General features: G+C 40.2%; 1 protein-coding gene across 1 annotated transcript; it reads right to left on the bottom strand.

Annotated features, from left to right (window-relative positions):
• Positions 1–3,874: 3,874 nt before the first annotated feature.
• Positions 3,875–8,300, bottom strand: LOC121388914 (globin-like). Its single transcript, XM_041520453.1, has 4 exons — positions 8,146–8,300; positions 6,767–6,871; positions 5,414–5,639; positions 3,875–4,531 (listed from the first exon to the last, which is right to left on the bottom strand). Exons 2-4 carry the CDS (start codon positions 6,859–6,861, stop codon positions 4,421–4,423), a joined length of 432 nt encoding a protein of 143 aa, XP_041376387.1. The 5' UTR covers positions 6,862–6,871; positions 8,146–8,300; the 3' UTR covers positions 3,875–4,420.
• Between the last annotated feature and the right edge of the window lie 12,780 nt (positions 8,301–21,080).

Here is a 21,080-nt window from a genome sequence, read left to right as displayed (position 1 = left end):
TGATATGAACTAGCAGACCATTGTATATTAACTGATATGAACCAGCAGACCATTGTATATTAACTGATATGAACTAGCAGACCATTGTATATTAACTGATATGGACTAGCAGACCATTGTATATTAACTGATAAGAACCAGCAGACCTTTTTATATTAACTGATATGAACTAGCAGACCATTGCATATTAACTGATATGAACTAGCAGACCATTGCATATTAACTGATATGAACTAGCAGACCATTGTATATTAACCGATATGAACTAGCAGACCATTGTATATTAACCGATATGAATTACCAGTCAAGTGCATGTATCGCGTTAGAAAAGTTGTCATTAACAATATCCTAATTATCTCCCCTGTTTACGCGTATTCCATCGTAGAGCACTTTTTACGTTTTCTCATTAGTTTGTTTTGTTTAACGACACCACTAGAGCACATTGATTTTTTTTATATTAATCATCTGCTGTTGGATGTCAAACATGATTATTTTGACACAGTCATAGAGAGGAAACCCGCTACATTTTTCCATTAGTAGCAAGAGATCTTTTATATGCACCATCCCACAGACAGGATAGCACATACCATTGCTTTTCTTTGATTATACCAGTCGTGGTGCACTGGCTGTAACGAGATATAGCCCAATGGGCCCACCGACGGGAATCGATCCCAAACCGACCGCACATCAAGCGAACGCTTTACCACTGGGCTACGTCCCGCCCCTCTCGTGTTAGATGCAAGATTCTGCTAATGGAGTAAGATAAAAAAAAGATCATTGTGTTACAATTCTTCTCCAGCTAGATAATAAAATATATACTTGTATACATAACCAAGGTTCTAATTTGCATCATGGAATAACAGTCTAAACTTCACAAGTTTAAGAGTTTAAAATGCGTTTATATATTTACATATATAGCCCCCCCCCCCCCCCCACACACACACTATTTCTATTTATGTATCTCTCGCTGTCTTTCTGTCTCCGTCTCTCTCTGTATCTTCTCTCTGTCTCTGTCTCTCTGTGTCTGTCTGTCTGTCTGTCTTGTCTGTATGTCTCTCTCTCTCTCTCTCTCTCTCTCTCTCTCTCTCTCTCTCTCTCTCTCTCTCTCTCTCTCTCTCTCTCTCTCTCTCTCTCACACACACACACACACCTTAGTATGTTAAAAGATACAAATGGCTGTGCACGTTTCAATCTAATTAAAATTAGCTCCACTATTACATGTGGATCTAACACCAGCCAGTTGGAGTCATGTCCACCAATCAAAACCTTACTTGCAGAATCCTGCCAGTGATTTAAAAATAATTTGAAAACATTCCGAATTATCCTGAGGGTATACGACTTGTTTCATGTGAATTACGAATGCCTTAAAACATGTTTTATTTTATAAAATAAATAATTTGTAATGTAAAACTGAAGACTGATTAGTTTTTTAGTTTTTTATAAATAAATAAATAATTTTTAATGTAAAATTGAAGACTGATAACCCACCCCGTACGTATTGGTATGGTTCGCTGTACTGCGGCCACTAAAATAGACTCGCCCGATATTTTTAGAATTTGTATGCTCCCAAATAACGTTATAAAAGGCGAAGTGTGGTTGGTCAATATTTAAATTATTATTTACAGACGAAATGTTACCTGGACATTGGGGACTACGCAGTGTTAGTTTTAAATCACTGGCAGGATTCTGCAATTCTGTAAGTAAGGTTTTGATTGGTGGACATGAGCTCCAACTGGCTGGTGTTAGATCCACATGTAATAGTGGAGCTAATTTTAATTAGATTGTGCACGTTTATGCAGTGTTCCGCCACCACCCACAAGTGCTATTTCGCAACATGTGCAACGCTAGTTAAATATAATATATATAATTGTTTTAAGTTATTTGTGAACATTCGATTTTTATTATGTGCGAATTCGCATAGCGCTTCTGTTATACTTGTTATTGTGCAATTATGTGAAATCCAAAAATATGTACATAATTATCTTGTTCAGTATACGATTTACATTATATATATATATGCACTGTTGTGTTATGCAGTTGCATAATAAATATTTTAAAAATTTATATTTGCTGTTTTATTAATGGTGTACTATAGGCTTCAAAAGATGCCGACAACAGGGGTGGGTGGGGATAGTTAGAATTGTATTCACCTTTCCATTTGGGGGTGGGGGTGGGGGGTGGGGGGGGTAGCGTAATCTTTAAAGTTTGATTTCTTTAATGACACAACTAGAGCACATTGATTTATTAATCATCGAGTATTGGATGTCAATCATTTGTTAATTTGACATAGTCTTAGAGAGGAAACCCGCTGCGTTTTTATATGCACCATCCCACAGACAGGATAGCACTTATCACGGCCTTTGATATATCAGTCGTGGTGCACTGGCTGGAAAGAGAAATAGGCCAAATGGGTCAACCGACGGGGATCGATCCTAGACCGACCGCGCATCAAGCGAGCGCTTTACCACTGGGTCATGTCCCACTGCACCTAATCTTTAGATAGGAATCTAGCTCGGTCAGTTGCCCGAGGTGCTTACTCCGTAAAATATCCTCCAACTCACGACTGGTATATCAAAGGCCGTGGTACGTGCTGCCCTGTCTGGGGGAAAATGCATATAAAAAGATTCCTTGCTGCCAATAGAAAAATGTAACCGATTTTCACTAGGACTAAAAAAAAAAAATTGACATCCAACAGCCGATTAATGAATCCATGTACTCTAGTGGGGTCGTTAAACAAAAAAAAAAACCTACCAGAGACAAGTACCCAATTACCCCATCCGTTTCCAACGCCCGTCTATACATGCTAACAAAAACTATGAGGATGTCGAACATTTGGTAATTCAGACATTGTTACGGACATGGTCTTTACGTGCATATTCATATCAAGCAAGCTGTTATAGTGCACGCATGTCATGGGCCCAGCTGTCGACATCCGCTGGCTCCTCCGTTCAGGACAGCACAGGGTTTGTGGGTGGGGGTTGGGAGAGTGGGTCGCCCGCGCTAGCATGTTTAAGGAATCACAAACAACCCGACCAGGGTCAGTAGCGGGCAAGTTTGGCGCCATTGATTTGCAAATGTCCCGTAGGTATAGGTCTCAAAAGAAAAGAAAAAAAGGTTGTGTAATTTTGTGATGTACATTTGACGTATTTGATCCGATAGTTAGCTCCGAATTCCCAACATAACACAAGGAAGGAAGTTTATTAGGAAAGGGGAGTGGGTGTCAGAAAACTGATAACTATTCAAAATTATTATTATTATTATTTTTTTTTTTTTTTTTTTTTTTTTTAAATTATTTTTAGTTTCGAACCCAGAAAACAACCCTCGGCACACGCATCTCGTCTTCAATCACACTACGGGCCGAATTTACGAAGCCCGTATTTCTTAAAAGCATGCGTTTAAGCATTGCTAATGTATGTGAATGACTGAATGTTTAACGACACCCCAGCACAAAAATACACATGGGCTATTGGGTAAACGCGTGGAAGGAAATGTAACGACGCACTCACATTTACGGTTATATGGCGTTAGAAATATGTCTCAAGGACCACATATTGAGGGGAGAAACCTGCTGACGCCACTTCATGGCCAACCGTTTTCGATTAGCAGCAAGAGATCTTTTATATGCACCACATCACAGGATAGTACATACCACGGCCTTTGTTACACCAGTTGTGGTGCACTGGCTGGAACGAGAAATGGCCAAACGAGTCCACCGTCGGGGTTCGATCTTAAGACCGACCGCGCATCAAGCGAAACTCTTTAACACTGGGCCACGTAGATGCAAATCAGTTCCTTTTGTTACGAGTGAAGACTCCATGGATTACTTCACTACAGACGTCCCCACCCTATTTGTGAACACAACAGTAACAACAAATTTAATACAACAGCTTTAATTTCACAACAAAACAATTTAGGACAGATTGGTAAAATGTTTAACAAATGTTTCGATTAAGATTTAAGTAACAGTTTTTTTTATAAACATCCATATTTAAGTCTGGATCAAGATTCAGCAATTATAAACATTTTATACAATAATTCAACAAAACAATTTTAACAGGGCAGATTGGTAAAGTATTTAGGAACAATTTGTTTCAAGTAACAATGTCCGATTTCTTTAGATCAAGATTCAATAGTTTTTCTTAGATTCAGTATTATTGGATCAAAATTAAACATTAAACACTGTATATACAACAGCTTTAGTTCCTTAACAATTATTCAAGAATAAAAAAATTGCCAATCAATGGAACAAATGATTAAAAAACTGAAGTAGTCTTCAAGTCGTAGATCAAGATTAAGTATTTGGATCAACTACAACAATCTTGTTAAAATGTGATCAAGATTCAACGGTATCCTTGGATTCAACTAAATTTTAAAAATGTCTTTGTAATTTGTTGGTTAAATGAAGTTGGATGTTGTGTCGTCATTGCTGTGTACTGATCGCGGTGCCGATCGTTTCCAGAGCCGTCGTCCACGCCTCCTTGTCGCCGTCGACGTTTGTCACCACGTAGTCAACTATTACTGGAAACATTTTCTGAAATAATGAGCCATGTTGTATTAATTTTTTCAAAACTCTTGTGTGAAGTAGTTGAAATGATACACAAACACGAGGTTTGAAACCATTCTGTTATCGATTTGTGGGACAAAATCAAAGGTTAGAATATTTTGTTGATGGTATTAAACTGCAAGACTGAAAATTGAATTTATTTTTAAATAGCATTCTGAGAGTACTCAGAAGTTAAGGGCATCAATTCTGAAAAATGAGTTAATCCGCCATGAAAGTCAAACTGTACATGATAAAGCTAGACATAATTTCAGCTCAATATTTTGAGACATAGAAAACTAATGGGAGAGACCGGTAGATGACTAATAAGGATTACAAATAGTTCTGAAATGCGTGTTTCCACTTCACAAAATTATATTACACCAATCGCACGACTTGTTCGTGAAAGGGAGGGGCGTCTCTCCAAACGTGAATATTTTTTTAAAAATTAAAAAAAACAAAACATTGAGGGGTGGGGGAAGGAAGGGCATCTATTTGACAAAAATATTCATACATAAATCTTGAACTGCCCCCAAAACCCCTAACCCATTAACCATCATGCTACGGGCGGGACGTAGCCCATTGGTATAGCATTTGCATGATGCGCGTTCGGTCTGGGATCGATCCCTGTCGGTGGGCCCATTTCTCGTTCCAGCCAGTGCTCCACAACTGATGTAACAAAGGTAGTATGTACTATCCTGTGTAGGATGGTGCATATAAAAGATCCCTTGCGACAGCGGGTTTCCTCTCAATATATGTGTGGTCCTTAACCATATGTCCGACGCCATATAACCGTATATAAAATGTGTTTGCATCGTTAGATAAAACATTTCCTTCATATCATGCTACCTGCTTCTGATCATTACAGATTACCTGGAAGTTGGGCAAGGTGATCTTTCTGGGCTTGTGACTTTCGGCCACTGGTTTCACAGCTTTCTTCAAGCTGTCTGCATTATCAATGACGTCGATGTATTCGCCCAGAGCCGTCATCACTACCATCGCGTGTTTTGATACATCCTCATTTCCAGCCAGGTCCTCTTTGGCCACAACCTCAAATTTCTTGAAGAACGCTTGCTGCTCAGGATTGTCACTCAAAAACCTAAACATTTAAATATATATATATATATATATTTGGATTAAAGTTAGACGAATTATCAAGTAAACGCAGCGATATTGGATTAAAAAATAATATGTACATATGCAAGCATGCGTCTTGCACGCATGTATTTAGAGCCAGGTTTTTCTCCCCGCCAACATACCACCCCCCCCCCCCCCAAAAACAAACACAAAAAAAACCCAACAACAAACAAACAAACCCAAACCCACACTGGATATTAGATATTGAGTTATGTTAATACTGTATACCGCATATATTGCCCACAAAATGCCAATACTGAACATGAAATGTTAATGCCACCCAGCTTTAAAATATTAATCAGTTATTCATTACTCAATCTGCTATCAATCTATATTTATGACAAAATATTAAACATTTTAATGCTCGAAATTTTTCAAGAAGCCCGTCAACTGGGTCAGCCTTCATACACATGTATTTTCATTCTCAGTTGAAACGATGGCGAGTTTTCGATTACTCCAAGGACCTTGCATTTGGCAATGCGGAAAAACAGCTACTTCCCCCCCACCACCTCCCCATCAGCAGAAAGATCTTGCAAAACTTCCGTACGTTCCAGCATTGTTTATTCAGGCTTGGGGGAAGACTTACCTTTGGCACAGTCACTAACCGTAACTAAACTATTATAAGTATTTATAATGTTCTTTTTATGTGACAGTGTCAAAGGAAAGTCCTACTGGTTTACGATAGCATTAGCATGCATGCTGGAACGTTCGGAAGTCTTTCCCCGAGATCTTATTGGCATTTTAGCAGACAATGGCAGGATGTACACCAGTGGTAAAACGCTCACGTGATGCGCCATTTGTCTAGGATCCATCATGGATCCATCCCCGTCAGTGGATCCATTGGCCATTTGGCCAATGCACCATGACTGGTATATTAAAGGCTGTGACATCTTATTCTTTTGTCATATCTCGTCCGAGATGGTGTATACAAAATATCCCTAGCTACCAATGGAAAATACAGCGAGTTCGCCCCCCCACCCCAACTCAAAATTAACAAATGTTTTGACATCCAATAGCTATTATTAATAAATCAATGTGCTCTAGTGCGTCCTTAAAAATAAAAATAAAAAAACTTCAAAGCAAACTCACTTGACAAAGATTTTAACTGCATGGTCCTTTAGGTTTTCCGCAACTTTTTTCCACGTTCCCTTGACAGAGGTAGCTTGAGCTTCCGACAGTCCCATGTTGAACGTCCTGAAATGTGAATGTAATGCAATCAGGGTTTTGTACCCATGCTGTTAAATTACAATATAGTCTCATGTTGAATCTCCTGAAATGTGAATGTAATAATGCAATCAGCGTTTTGTACCCATGCTGTTAGATTACAAGCAAAGTGGTTCAAGAAACCGTGTTAAAGGACACCATGGTACTTTCTTCACAAAACAAGCAGTCAGAACAGGGTCGGTAGTGATTGGGGTAGTTTTGTGCTGTGGAATTTTTTTGAAGTTACATAGGATTGAGCCAAAAAGAAAGGTTGCACAGTTTTAATGAAGGAATTTGGAAGCTTTTTTGAACGGTCTTCGAAAAAGAAAAAAGAGCTATGTGCAATTTTGAACTTTGTATGCAAAGAGTAGCAGTTATTGGAACCTAGCCCAAGCCTAGCGATGACCGTTCTGGAATATTTGTTGCGAGGGATCTTTTATTGCTACCACACATCGACCCTACACACCCAACAGCATATATCAATGATATAATTGTGTATGCTGGTGACCCATATGATGTGCAAAAACTGTCGCTACTATTGATGTCAAACTGCATACGCATTATATCGCACATTTGGTAAAATGCCGACTCTGAAACCATTTGGTCTGAAGATCGTTGCAAACAAAAAACCATTTGGTCTGAAGATCGTTGCAAACAAAATCCGAAGGGACGTAGAAAGTGAGGTTCTTTCTACACCCGAATATTGTTACATACCGTAAATATAGCTGGTATTCAAAACTTGTGGCATCATGTTTCAAAAGTTTCTCAACCGAGATAACAAATGGACACAAAAATATATAACCTACCGTACTCGCTAAATAACGATTGAAGTACTAGTACTTGCATTATTAGTCACAAAATAAATCTTCCAACAACAAATTTACCCGCTATTTCAAATTTGCTAAATAGAGGGAAGCAACTCGCCGTGCACATTTGAAAAAAAAAACCCCAAAAAAACGACTTTATGTGCACCCTGCACTACAATCACAAGTACCCTTAAATAACTGCGGGCGATGCAAAAATTAAACGAAGATAAATACATATAAACTCGGCGGCGCTTTTTTTTAAATTTTATTTTGTTTATATATATATATAAAGTATATATCCCCTCCACGGAAAACCAAAATGAAACATTTTTTAAATCTGTTAATGCGAGAATAATTAAAACGACTTTTTTTTAAATGCATTAAGTTTAATCGTATTTAAAACTTGATTAAAATAATAATTGAACTTTGTGCTGTATTTGAATTTTACAAAATAATAACCTGAAACAATCTTGTGCGGTCTAACAGTAACTGTCGATGTTTTTTTATTCTCTTTATGTAATACTGTCCAACAGTTGAACTACACAGAATTCGAAAATCTGCAAAAGAATGATACGCGTGCAAACTTCCTTACATATACCCTCTGTAGGATGTCGCACGTGCAAAACGACATGCTGTCTCTCATTTCGAAATCTGATTGGCCGAAGTTCTGTCTCGTTATGAAATATCATATTATTTTCTGTGAACGGGCTGTGGAAAATTACTGAGATGTTTTATGTTATCGAAAGCATGATTTATTTTTACTGCGTGGGCGAGTGGGGTTTTTTTCATCATTTTATTTCTTATTTTTCAATACAGTGGAGAATGTACAAGAAAAAAAAAATCGTGACACGTAATGCACGAGCCTAGTATAGGAAAGAGTTAATTCTGTTTCATAAACCCATGCTTTGGTAGTAGCGGAGCCAGAAACTCATGGGTGGGGGGGGGGGGGGGGCAGTGACATGAGGCGGAATGCCAAGGGAACTTTGTGGGAGGTTTGGTGAGGGATCGTAAAGAAAAAGAAGAGAAATTTAATATATAATAAAATTATAACTGTCGCAAAATATATAGGGGGCTCGGGCCCCTGCCCCCCCCCCCCCACCTAGATCCGCCTCTGGATTGCATTCGCCAACTTTGTTGTTTGTTTTGTTTAACGACACCACTAGAACACATTAATTTATTAACCATTGGCTATTGGATGTCAAACATTTGGTAATTTTGACATATAGTCTTAGACAGGAAACCCGCTACAATTTTCCAATTTAGTAGCAAGGGGATCTTTTATAATGCACCATCCCACAGACAGGCTAGCACATACCACGGCCTTCCCACCTAGATCCGCCTCTGTTTGGATTGCATTCGCCAACTTTGTTGTTTATTTTGTTTAACGACACCACTAGAACACATTAATTTATTAACCATCGGCTACTGGATGTCAAACATCTGATAATTTTAACATATAGTCTTAGATAGAAAACCCGCTAAAATTTTCCAGTTTAGTAGCGAGGGGATCTTTTATATGCACCATCCCACAGACAGGCTAGCACATACCGCGGCCTTTGATATACCAGTGGTGTACTACATCCCACCCTTAAATGCAAAACGTGACGGAAAAAGTAATCTTATTTTACATTTTTACGAGCTAAAATCTGAATAAATCTCAGGAAATATTTTAAACACGCTTGATGCGCGGTCGGTTTGGAATCGATCCCCGTCAGTGTGCCCGACTGGTACATGAAAGGCCGTGGTATGTGCTTAGCTATCCTGTCTATAGAATGGTGCATATAAAAGATCCCTTGCTGCTAATCGAAAAAGGTAGCCTATGAAGTGGGGACAGCGGGGCTCCTCCCTCAATATGTGTGTGGTAGAACCATATGTCCGACGCCATATAACCATAAATGAAATGTGTTGAGTGCTTCGTTGAATAAAACATTTCCTTCCTTCCCCTAATTGATATTGATATGTAGTTCGCCCACATATCAATATCAATGAGCAGGGCAACTGAGTAGTTAATAGTCTAAAATTCCATAAACGGTTAAGAAGAGAATTTTCTTTAAATTTCTATAATGCTTTCCGGATTTTTTGCTTTCCGGATTTTTTGCGGATTAATGAATATTAATATATAATAAAATTATAACTGTCGCACACACACACACCGATCCGCCTCTGGTGTTGTTAAACAAAACAAACTTTTAAGGTAAATGGACACATGGACCAACTGCCTGAAAAGTGCTCTTCAATGGAAATTGTAAACAAATTGTACAAATAGGGGACACTTTAATTTTAGGGGGCTGGTCTCCCTGGTCCCTCCTCTTAGGTCCGCCCTTGAATCTTCAGACCTTGTTTGGACTATCTGCAATAGTGACTAGGTAGTTCGAATAAAACAAATTCCATGCCTCGACTGGGATCCGAACCCAGTACCTACCAGCCTGTAGTCCGATGGCCTAACCACGACGCCACCGATGCTGGTGTGGTAGAACGCTCGCCTGAGGTGCGATCGTCATGTCTAGTACAAGATATAATATGGTATGTACTGTCCTGGCTATGGAAAGAGCACGTAAAGATCCCTTGCAGCATTTGTGAAGGAGTTGCCCATGCGATAGATGTGTGTTTTCTCCATCTCTTTATTAACTGTTGAAATAACGAAATAACCCTAATAAATTAGCCGTAGTTTATGTAAAAGATATCTTTCTACTAATGAACAAATGTAGCGGGTTTCCTCTATAACATTATATGTAAGAATTACCATATGTTTAACATTCAATAACCGATGAATAATAAATCAATGTGCTCTAGTGGTGTTCAGTGGCGGATCCAGAAATTGTTTAGGGGGGGGGGCAATAACATGAAGCGGAATGCCAAGGTAACTTTGGGGGAGGTTTGGAGGGAAATCGTAAATTAAAAAAAATATATATATATAATAAAATTATAACTGTCGCAAAATTTAGAGGGGCGCCCCAGTCCGCCTCTGCTCAGCCTCTTGATACTTAACATTTGTGACACCCAATAGCCGATGTGTATTTTTGTGCTGGGGTGTCGTTAAACATTCATTCATTCATTCATTCTATACGGAATATTAACAAGACTTGTGAAGATGGTCCTACGAGTTCCAATATATACATTCACATTATGGTAAAGAATACAGATTAGACAACTCTGCCTGTTCCGTACAATGCAGCATTGCAATAGTTGTCCCCCTTAACTCATCAACGTAATTTGTAACATCTTGTTCATTCATAGGATAAAAAAAAAAAAAAGTTTGTTTTGTTTAACGACACTACTGAAGCACATTGATTAATTAATCATCGGTTATTGGATGTCAAACAATTTTGGTAGTTTTGACTCGTAGCCATTAGATGAAACCCGCTACATTTTTCTAATGCAGCAAGGAATCTTTTATATGCATTTTCCCACAGACAGGAAAGCACACACCATGACCTTTGTCCAGTTGTGGTGCACTGGTTGAAACGAGAGAAAAAAATCCAATGAGCTGAATGGATCCACCGAGGTGGTTCCATCCTGCGACGCAAGCACCTCAAACGAGCACTCAACCGACATTTGGAATCAAGAAGACCACGAATAATAAATCTAAATAATTTGAACGCTCTTAAGTAATTGTTATTTGCCCATATATATTTTTCTCTTTCGAAATTTCATATCGTAGTTTTGCATAACTGTTTTGCAACAACCCAGGGCATCCTATGACCCTATTTTCCTGAAAGCACTAAGACTTTGCGCACCTTCAATGGTTACAGAGTCGGGATCTTGCTCAGTCGGTAGAGCTCCCACCCGAGGTGCTCACGTTCTAGGATCGAACCCCCTCATGTTCACCCTGGGCATGATGTCTGACCTTCATTAAAGATCTCAGCCATTTGAATTGTAACTATGCCTGTATTTGTAGCCCAGTGGTAAGGCGCTCGCTTGATGCACGGTCGGTGTGGGATCGATCCCCGTCGGTGGGCACATTGGGCCATTTCTCGTTCCAGCCAGTGCATCACAGTTAGTATATCAAAGGCCGTGGCACATACTACCCTGTCTGTGGGATGGTGCATATAAAAGATCCCTTGCTGCTAATCGAAAACAGTAGCTCATGAAGTGGCGACAGCGGGTTTCCTCTCTCAATATCTGTGTGGTCCTTAACCATATGTCTAACGCCATATAACCATAAATAAAATGTGTTGAGTGCATCGTTAAATAAAACATTTCTTAATTTTTTATACCTGTATTTATTAAATGAATACTGACGGAAGTACCCCAGTCGAAAGAAAGAAATGTTTTATTTAACGACGCACTCAACACATTTTATTTACGATTATATGGAGTCAAACATATGGTTAAGGACCACACAGATGTTGAGAGGAAACCCGCTGTCGTCACTACATGGGCTACTCTTCCGATTAGCAGCAAGTGATCTTTTATTTGCGCTTCCCACAGGCAGGATAGCACAAACCATGGCCTTTGTTGAACCAGTTATGGATCACTGGTCGGTGCAAGTGGTTTACACCTACCAGTTATGGATCACTGGTCGGTGCAAGTGGTTTACACCTACCCATTGAGCCTTGTGGAACACTCACTCAGGGTTTAGAGTCGGTATCTGGATTAAAAATTCCATGCCTCGACTGGGATCCGAACCCAGTACCTACCAGCCTGTAGTCCGATGGCCTAACCACGACGCCACCGATGCTGGTGTGGTAGAATGCTTGCCTGAGGTGCAATCGTCATGTCTAGTACAAGATATAATATGGTATGTACTGTCCTGGCTATGGAAAGAGCACGTAAAGATCCCTTGCAGCGTTTGTGAAGGAGTCGCCCGTGCGATAGATGTGTGTTTTCTCCATCTCTTTATCAACTGTTGAAATAACAAAATAACCCTAATAAATTAGCCGTAGTTTATGTAAAAGATATCTTTCTACTAATGAACAAATGTAGCGGGTTTCCTCTATAACATTATATATAAGAATTACCATATGTTTAACATTCAATAACCGATGAATAATAAATCAATGTGCTCTAGTGGTGTTCAGTGGCGGATCCAGAATTTTCTTAGGGGAGGGGGGGCAATAACATGAGGGGGAATGCCAAGGGAACTTTGGGGGAGGTTTGGAGGGGAATCGTAATTTTTTTTTAAATTAATATATAATAAAATTATAACTGTCGCAAAATTTAGAGGGGCGCCCCGGTCTGCCTCTGCTCAGCCTCTTGATACTTAACATTTGTGACACCCAATAGCCGATGTGTATTTTTGTGCTGGGGTGTCGTTAAACATTCATTCATTCATTCATTCATTCATTCATTCTATATGGAATATTAACATGACTTGTGAAGTTGGTCCTGCGAGTTTCAATATATACATTCACATTATGGTAAAGAATACAGATTAGACAACTCTGCCTGTTCCGTACAATGCAGCATTGCAATAGTTGTCCCCCTTAACTCATCAACGTAATTTGCAACATCTTGTTCATTCATAGGATAAAAAAAAGAAGTTTGTTTTGTTTAACGACACTACTGAAGCACATTGATTAATTAATCATCGGTTATTGGATGTCAAACATTTTTCATTTAAATGTTTTATTTAACGACTCATTCGACACATTTTATTTACGGTTATATGATGTCAGGCATATGGTTAAGGACCACACAGATTTTGAGAGGAAACCCGCTGTCGTCACTACATGGGCTACTCTTCCGATTAGCAGCAAGGGATCTTTTATTTGCGATTCCCACAGACAGGATAGCACAAACCATGGCCTTTGTTGAACCAGTTATGGATCACTGGTCGGTGCAAATGGTTTACATCTACCCATTGAGCCTTGTGGAGCACTCACTCAGGGTTTGGAGTCGGTATCTGGATTAAAAATCCCATGTCTCGACTGGGATCCGAACCCAGTACCTACCAGCCTGTAGACCGATGGCCTGCCACGATGCCACCGAGGCCGGTTACCCCAGTCGAAGTGATCACATAAGAAATAATTACATTCTGCACCACTGGTCTGTCCCATTAGGCTATTTCTCGTTCCAGCCAGTACAACATGACTGGTATATCAAAGACTGTGGTATGTGCTGTTCTGTTTGTGGGAAAGTGCATATAAAACACCCCTTGCTGCTAATGAGTTTCTGAATGGATTTCTCCGGCGCGATACAAACCGTAAATAAAATGTGTTGAGTGCGTCGTTAAATAAAACATTTCCTTCCTGAATGGATTTTTCCCTTGTCTGAACCAGTGCACCATGACTGGTATATCAAAGGTCGTGGCATGTGCTGTCCTGTCTGTAGGAAAGTACATATAAAAAAAAGACACTTGGCTGCTAATGGAAAAATGTAGCAGGTTTCCTCTAATACTACGAGTAAAAAATTACCAAATATTTAACATTTATTAGCCGATGATGAATAAATATATGTGCTCTAGTGGTGTCGTTAAACAAAACAAACTTTAACATTGATTAATTAATCATCGGCTATTGGATGTCAAATATTTGATAACTGTGACACGTAGTCATCAGAGGAAACCAAAGACAATTTAACTTTTAACTTTCAAGGGGCTGGTCGTAGATCAGTGGTTAAGCGCCCGCCTGATTCGGATCGATCCCTGTCACTAGGCACATTGGACTATTTCTCGTTCAAGCCAGTGCACCATGATTTATCAACGGCCGTGGTATGTGCTATCCTGTCTGTGGGATGGTGCATATAAAAGATCCCTTCAGCTACTAATAGAAAAATGTAGCGGGTTTCCTCTATAACATTATAAGTCAGAGTTACCAAATGTTTGACATCCAACAGCTGAATATTAATTAAAAAATGTGCTCTAGTGGAATTAATGGTGTTTGTTAAACAAAACAGCCAGTGCACCATGACTGGTACACCAAAGGTCGTGGTATGTGCTATCCTGTTTATGTGATCCCTTGCTGCTACTCGAAAAGAGTAGCCCATGAAGTGGCGACATCAGGTTTCTTCTCTCAATATCTGTGTGGTCCGTAACCATATGTCCGACGCCATATAACCGTAAATAATATGTGCTGAGTGCGTCGTTAAATAAACCATTTACTTCCTTGTAGTAGCCCAAACTGGTTTTATCTTGTAATAATTTTGTACATAGCCTACCACAAAAAAGAAGTACATTGTATTAGAAAACAATGAAATTTGAGCTACAATACACATTAGAACACCTGCAGGACACTAATGTGAACGAGAAAACCTATATAAGGCTGGTAGGTACTGAGTTCGCCTCCTGGTACCGGCTTCTCACCCAGAGCAAGTGTTAATGGCTCAGTGGTCAAGTGCAGCATCACAACATTTAGGTGTACGAGACGGGGGTGGGGGGGGGGAGGGGAGGGAGGGGAGCAATTGGGCTCAAAATGATAGAACTATTTGGGCAAAATGTGCTAACCTGAGACCTTTCTAGCATGTATTTCCATCATTCTACCCTCAAAATTAGTTCCAATCCATATAAAAACACGTAGTGATTCGTTTTCAGCCTATATTGCTGTTTGGTAGCAATGCTAATATAAATAAATGTTGTTTTCCATATTCGGGCATTCTCGTTCAATTCGGGACCCCCTATATCATTGGGAGCCCGTACGCTTATGCTAACCACTAATCCACTGCTATGTACAGACAGCCCAGATAGCTGAGGTGTGTGCTCAGGACAGCGTGCTTGAACCGTAATTGAACACAAATACGAAATAATAATTTGAAACGAATAAAATGGAAACATTTGACAATGTCAACGAACTCGGAAGAGTCTCCGCCACTGGTGTATAAAATACATTTTAAATAAATATGAAACTAGAACCATGTATAGACATAATTACATCACAATTGCTCTATTGTATATGTCAGATATGGTACTATGGTGGAAGATGGCCAGGCGCATGTCTGGACTGTCGCGAGCGAAGTTTATGGGGGTGGGGGATCGAGCCATGTTCCCCAGGAAAATATAATGAAATTGTTTTTAAATAAAAAATTTTTTTTAGTAGTGAGGGGTTTCGACCCCCAAAACCACAAGTCGTATCTGCAATAATTCGACATAGTACTGTATTGATCCTAAGCAGAGGCGGATCTAGGGGGAGGAGGCAGGGACCTCCCACCCACTAAAATTTGCGAGTTATAATTTTATTATATATATATATATATATATATTTTTTTTTTTTTTTTTTTTTTTTTTTTTTTTTTTTTTTTTACGATCCCCCTGCAAATCACCCCCAGAGTGTCCTTGGCATTCCACCTCATGTCATTGCACACACACCCAAAATGGTTTTTCTGGATCCGCTATTGCTAAGACCTGTGAAACCTCAATTAGACATTTCATTTCATTTCAACTTATTTTCGTGCTTATATCCAATTAAGGTTCAAGCACGCTGTCCTGGGCACACACCTCAGCTATCTGGGCTGTCTGTCCAGAACAGTGGGTTAGTTGTTAGTTGGTTAGTGGTTAGTGAGAGAGGAGGGTGTAGTGGCCGTACACCTACCCATTGATCCCATAGGAACTCGCTCTGGGTGGGAGCCGGTACCGGGCTGCGAACCCTGCACTTACCAATCTGTAGACCGATGGCTTAACCACGACACCACCGAGGCCGGTTCAATTAGACAGGCCAGTTTCCAGCCAAGTCTCGTTCCTTCACGTCTTTTTTTTTTCAAATCTCATTCCTTCACGTTTTACTTGAAGTCTCTCGCCCGCTCTCCACTCAAAAATGTCGACATGACAATGTGTGTATTTTTACGCAACCGCCATAGAATTAAGTGTTTTCAATGGATGTACACAGTGTCACGTTACAAAAGTCTTACACACTTGGCACTAGAAAGTGATCCTACAAGTCGTGTACTGTTTGTGCAAATCTCTTTGTCCTGGAAACTGTAGCTCACAGAGCAGACGAATTTTAAGCAGACGGTTGCTCAATAGTTGTTGACACGTAAGAGTTGTTTATTTAGTATTACCAGGTAAATGTCGAGTCTAGACATACAGGTACTTATGTGAAATGCAGGTTCTCTTAATTTTCTCCTCTTTTTTTTCTTCCTCTTGTCACCAGGATCAAAAGTCTTACCACTGTAACATTAAAACTTACTGATATTTCAAATTCTCCTCATTTACAAATCCTTCCCGCCAACCAATCGTTCTGTCCCTGACACGAAGGAAGGAAGGAAGGAAGGAAGGAAGGAAAGGAAAGAAAGAAAGAAAGAAAGAAAGAAAGAAATGTTTTTATTTGACGACACACTCACCACATTTTATTTACGGTTATATTGCGTCGGACATATGGTTAAGGACCACACAGATATTGAGGGAGGAATCCCGCTGTCGCCACTTCATGGGCTACTCTTTTCGATTAGCAGCAAGGGATTTTTTATATGTACCATCCCATAGACAGGATAGCACATACCACGGCCTTTGGTGTACCAGTCGTGGTGCACTGGCCAGAGCGAGAAATAGCCCAATGGGCCCACTGACGGGGATCGATCCCAAACCCACCGCGCATCAAGCGAACACTTTACCACTTGACTACGTCTCGTCCCTTGTCCTTGACACAGTCACTGACGATGCTAGATGTTGTGCCCTAACCCTAACCCTAGACATACATACATGTTCTGCGTATAGCCACAAAAATAAGTGAAAGCATAAACGTACGAAAAGAAAGAAAGAAAGAAATGTTTTATTTAACGACGTACTCAGCACATTTTATTTACGGTTATATGGCGTCAGACATATGGTTAAGGACCACACAGATATTGAGAGGAAATCCGCTGTCGCCACTTCATGGGCTACTCTTTTCGATTAGCAGCAAGGGATCTTTTATTTGCACTTCCCACAGGCAGGATAGCACAAACCATGGCCTTTGTTGAACCAGTTATGGATCACTGGTTGGTGCAAGTGGTTTACACCTACCCATTGAGTCTTGCGGAGCACTCACTCAGGGTTTGGAATCGGTATCTGGATTTAAAAAAAACATGCCTCAACTGGGATCCGAAACCCAGTACCTACTAGCCTGTAGACCGATGGCTTAACCACGACGCCACCGAAGCCGGTCGCATAAGCGTACGAGACAGGGGGCAGCCCCCTCCCCTCCGCCCCCTCCCAAGTTCTGGAGCAAATCCTCTAATTCGGGCAAAAACAATAGAGATATTATAGCAAAATGAGCTGGTCTGAAACCTTTTAGCAATGTATTTTCATCATTCTACCCACATTATTAGTCCTTGTAAAAATGCTAAGTGATTCATTTGCAACCCCCTGCGTGTGCTGTAACCTCACCGTGGTGCAGGGGTGTAACATTCTCTTTGAGAATGGCCAATACAGCACAAAATTGAAGTTTTGAGTAAAATTCAGTATCCGTAAAATTCTGTGATATTTGTGTCTTTGCACAGTTCTTTTACTGTTTTAGTTTGTCTTGAATTTTTATATTGATGTTGATCATCACTTTATTTATTTGCATTACCATAGTTAGACACCCATTAGCCGATGTATTTTTCGTGCTGGGGTGTCGTTATACATTCATTCATTCATTCATTCATTCATTTGCAACCCTACATATAGCTGTCTGGCAGTAATGCTAATATGAATCCAGATTCGGTTTTTTTTTAATTCTTCTTTTTGTTAACTGTTTAGATTTCCAGCTAGCTATCTTGTGTAGCTTGAGATCTGCTATTCAGTATTGTGAGTGGCAGTCCTCTTACATTGAGTTAGGAATGATCACGAGGAAGTGGCAGTCCTCCTACATTGAGTTAGGAATGATCACGAGGAAGTGGCAGTCCTCCTACATTGAGTTAGGAATGATCACGAGGAAGTGGCAGTCCTCCTACATTGAGTTAGGAATGATCACGAGGAAGTGGCAGTCCTCCTGGTGGCGAAACACAGGAGTGGGAGCAGTTATGATAATGTGAAAAAAGTTAAAGTTTGTTTTGTTAAGCGACACCACTAGAACACATTAACTGATTTATCATCGGCTGTTGGATGTCAAACATTTGGTAATTCTGACAGACTTAGAAGAAGTATGCACCATTCCACAGACAGGATAGCACATACAACGCCCTTTGATATACCAGTCGTGGTGCACTGGCTGGAATAATAATAATAAAAAGCCCAAATGGCCCCACCGACGGGAAGCAGTCAGCATATTGTGAAAACAACTTTTTGACTCTTTCGCACCGAGATACGATTTTGAAAATGCTGATGGTTTCGTCATTCAGACTGGAAAATACGTTGACAATCATGCACTGACAAGTCAGCATCCGTACACTGATCCCAGCCCGTATATGACACCAGCTAAAACCTGTCATCTCAAGTGGAGGTCCACTGCTAAAACCTGCCTGACACGTATTACTCTAATATCCATACCAACCCGAGAACCGCCATTACATAGCGGTACATTGTCAACGTGCAATACGAGCTGTAGTTCACGGTCCGCGTCGCTGACGTCGACAAAGCCGTCCATAGGGGTCTAGAGTCCATATTTAATAACAGCAACGACATTTCCACATCCTGCCGTCCGTAGCCGCGTGTGGTAATTGACGTGTCATCATGGAATTATGTGTCCGCCCTTTCATTCATTCTGACACTTAAATAACGTAATATGTAACAGCGTTTCCTTTTCAAGCACTTACATTATATAGTACGTGTGTGTCGGTGACAATATTTACATTGTGAGAGTTACTGGTTACAATTTAAAGCTGTATTATCGCCTCCCCACACTATAATACATTTTTACTAATGCAAAATGCAAACACAGCTACAATTTTAATAAATTTACATGGGTTTTGTGTGTGTGTGTGTGTGTGTGTGTGTGCGCGCGCGTGTGCGTGTGCGTGTCGGGTCGAGATGTTGCAATCAATGAATATTGTATTAAAATTGTGTTTTAATATGACCTAAATTGTAAAAAGAAAAAAACTATTCTGTGAAGAAAACAAAATAATGGCGCATCTCAAGGGTTGATGCAGTGGCGGATCCAGAAAATCCGGGGGGGGGGGGGGGGGGGGGGGGGGGGGGGGGGGGGGGGGGGGGGGGGGGGGGGGGGGGGGGGGGGTGACATGTGTCCAAAGGCCACAAACGTACCTGTGACGGAACATACTCTTATCTTTTCGCCTGTGGCGATGTTAATTGTTTTAGAGGGCCGTGTGCAGCTTGGTTACGTAATACTTCCGCGCGACCGTGCCCCCTAATACACACCCAGACCAGGTGTGGAGGCCATGTGGACAGTGGTTACGTAATACCACCGCGCGACCATGGTATCTTTAGCGAACTAGGCGACGACCAGTCTAGGCTTCTGAGAAAATATACCGACTCTGGGAGTTATGGAAATATCACATGCTAGGTGAGGTACCGCGTTGTGCCCCCAGGCGATATTCGCTGTCTCTGAGATTTTTGAATAAATAGATAGGATTTGAGATATATCGGGGAGAAACATTGGAAGGCTCCCGGGGAACGTAGTCTGACTGGACTGGTAAATGTATTTTTCTGCTCTGTTGTATAACCTTGATATGATTGATGTGACTTTAAATATTTTAATACTGTATTATACCAATATTCTTTAGACAGTGTCTCCGGTAATCTGACGAAGTAAATTGTAGGCTTAACTGTTCTAATATATTTATTCGAGTATTTGGAAATACAAAGCTTAGCCGGTCATCCTAGAGGACCTAGGTAAACTGTAGGTTATTGTCTTTATTGTGATATGTACCAGTATTAATTCTGTATTACAAGGTTACTGAATGAGTAGTTAAAGGTTAATTAAAAATGAACCAGTTAGGAATAGAGTTGTAATTCCTTTATTAATTAAGTTCCCCTGGCAGCGTTTCTCAATTATCACACGTGTGTGTGTTGTATCACGGTGAAGTGATTAGGATATTGTGTAAACTAGACACCTAGTGATTAACTAATTAAGTGATTAGCTCTGGGTTGTTATTATTTGTTGTTGTTAATTAACTACTGCGGCAAGTACATTTGTCAGCGTAGTGTTAATACAGATTCCAAAGTGTATTGTGTTTTGTTGTGTTTTCTAGTGAACTAAACGTGCTATATATATATATATATTTATATAAGATCATATCTCTTCTATACCTAGAGCCGAGCCACTCGGGTATTAGACTGCCCGATACAGAGAAATCTAATAGATATACAGTTAGAAGAGATATTTGGATAATCGTGTTTTATTCAATTACGGGTATTATAGGATCCCCGTGACAGTACCCGACGGCTTTCCTCGGATTCCTTAACGTAACCAATTAAACTATAAAATAAAAATATGACTGTCGTAAAATTTAGGAGCGGGGGGGGGGGGGGGGGGGCGGATCCCTGGGCCCTCTTAGTTCCGCCACTGGTTGACATTCTTTTCTACTTGAGATTCAGTGTCAGTGCTAGTGCTTACCCTGTCCTTTGCCAAATTAGCCAATTGCTAATATTTATACAAAGTGGC

This window comes from Gigantopelta aegis, chromosome 14 (genome assembly GCF_016097555.1).
Source record: "Gigantopelta aegis isolate Gae_Host chromosome 14, Gae_host_genome, whole genome shotgun sequence".
In the NCBI taxonomy this organism is placed as follows: domain Eukaryota; kingdom Metazoa; phylum Mollusca; class Gastropoda; order Neomphalida; family Peltospiridae; genus Gigantopelta; species Gigantopelta aegis.
This window is presented reverse-complemented; position numbering and strand designations above follow the sequence as displayed.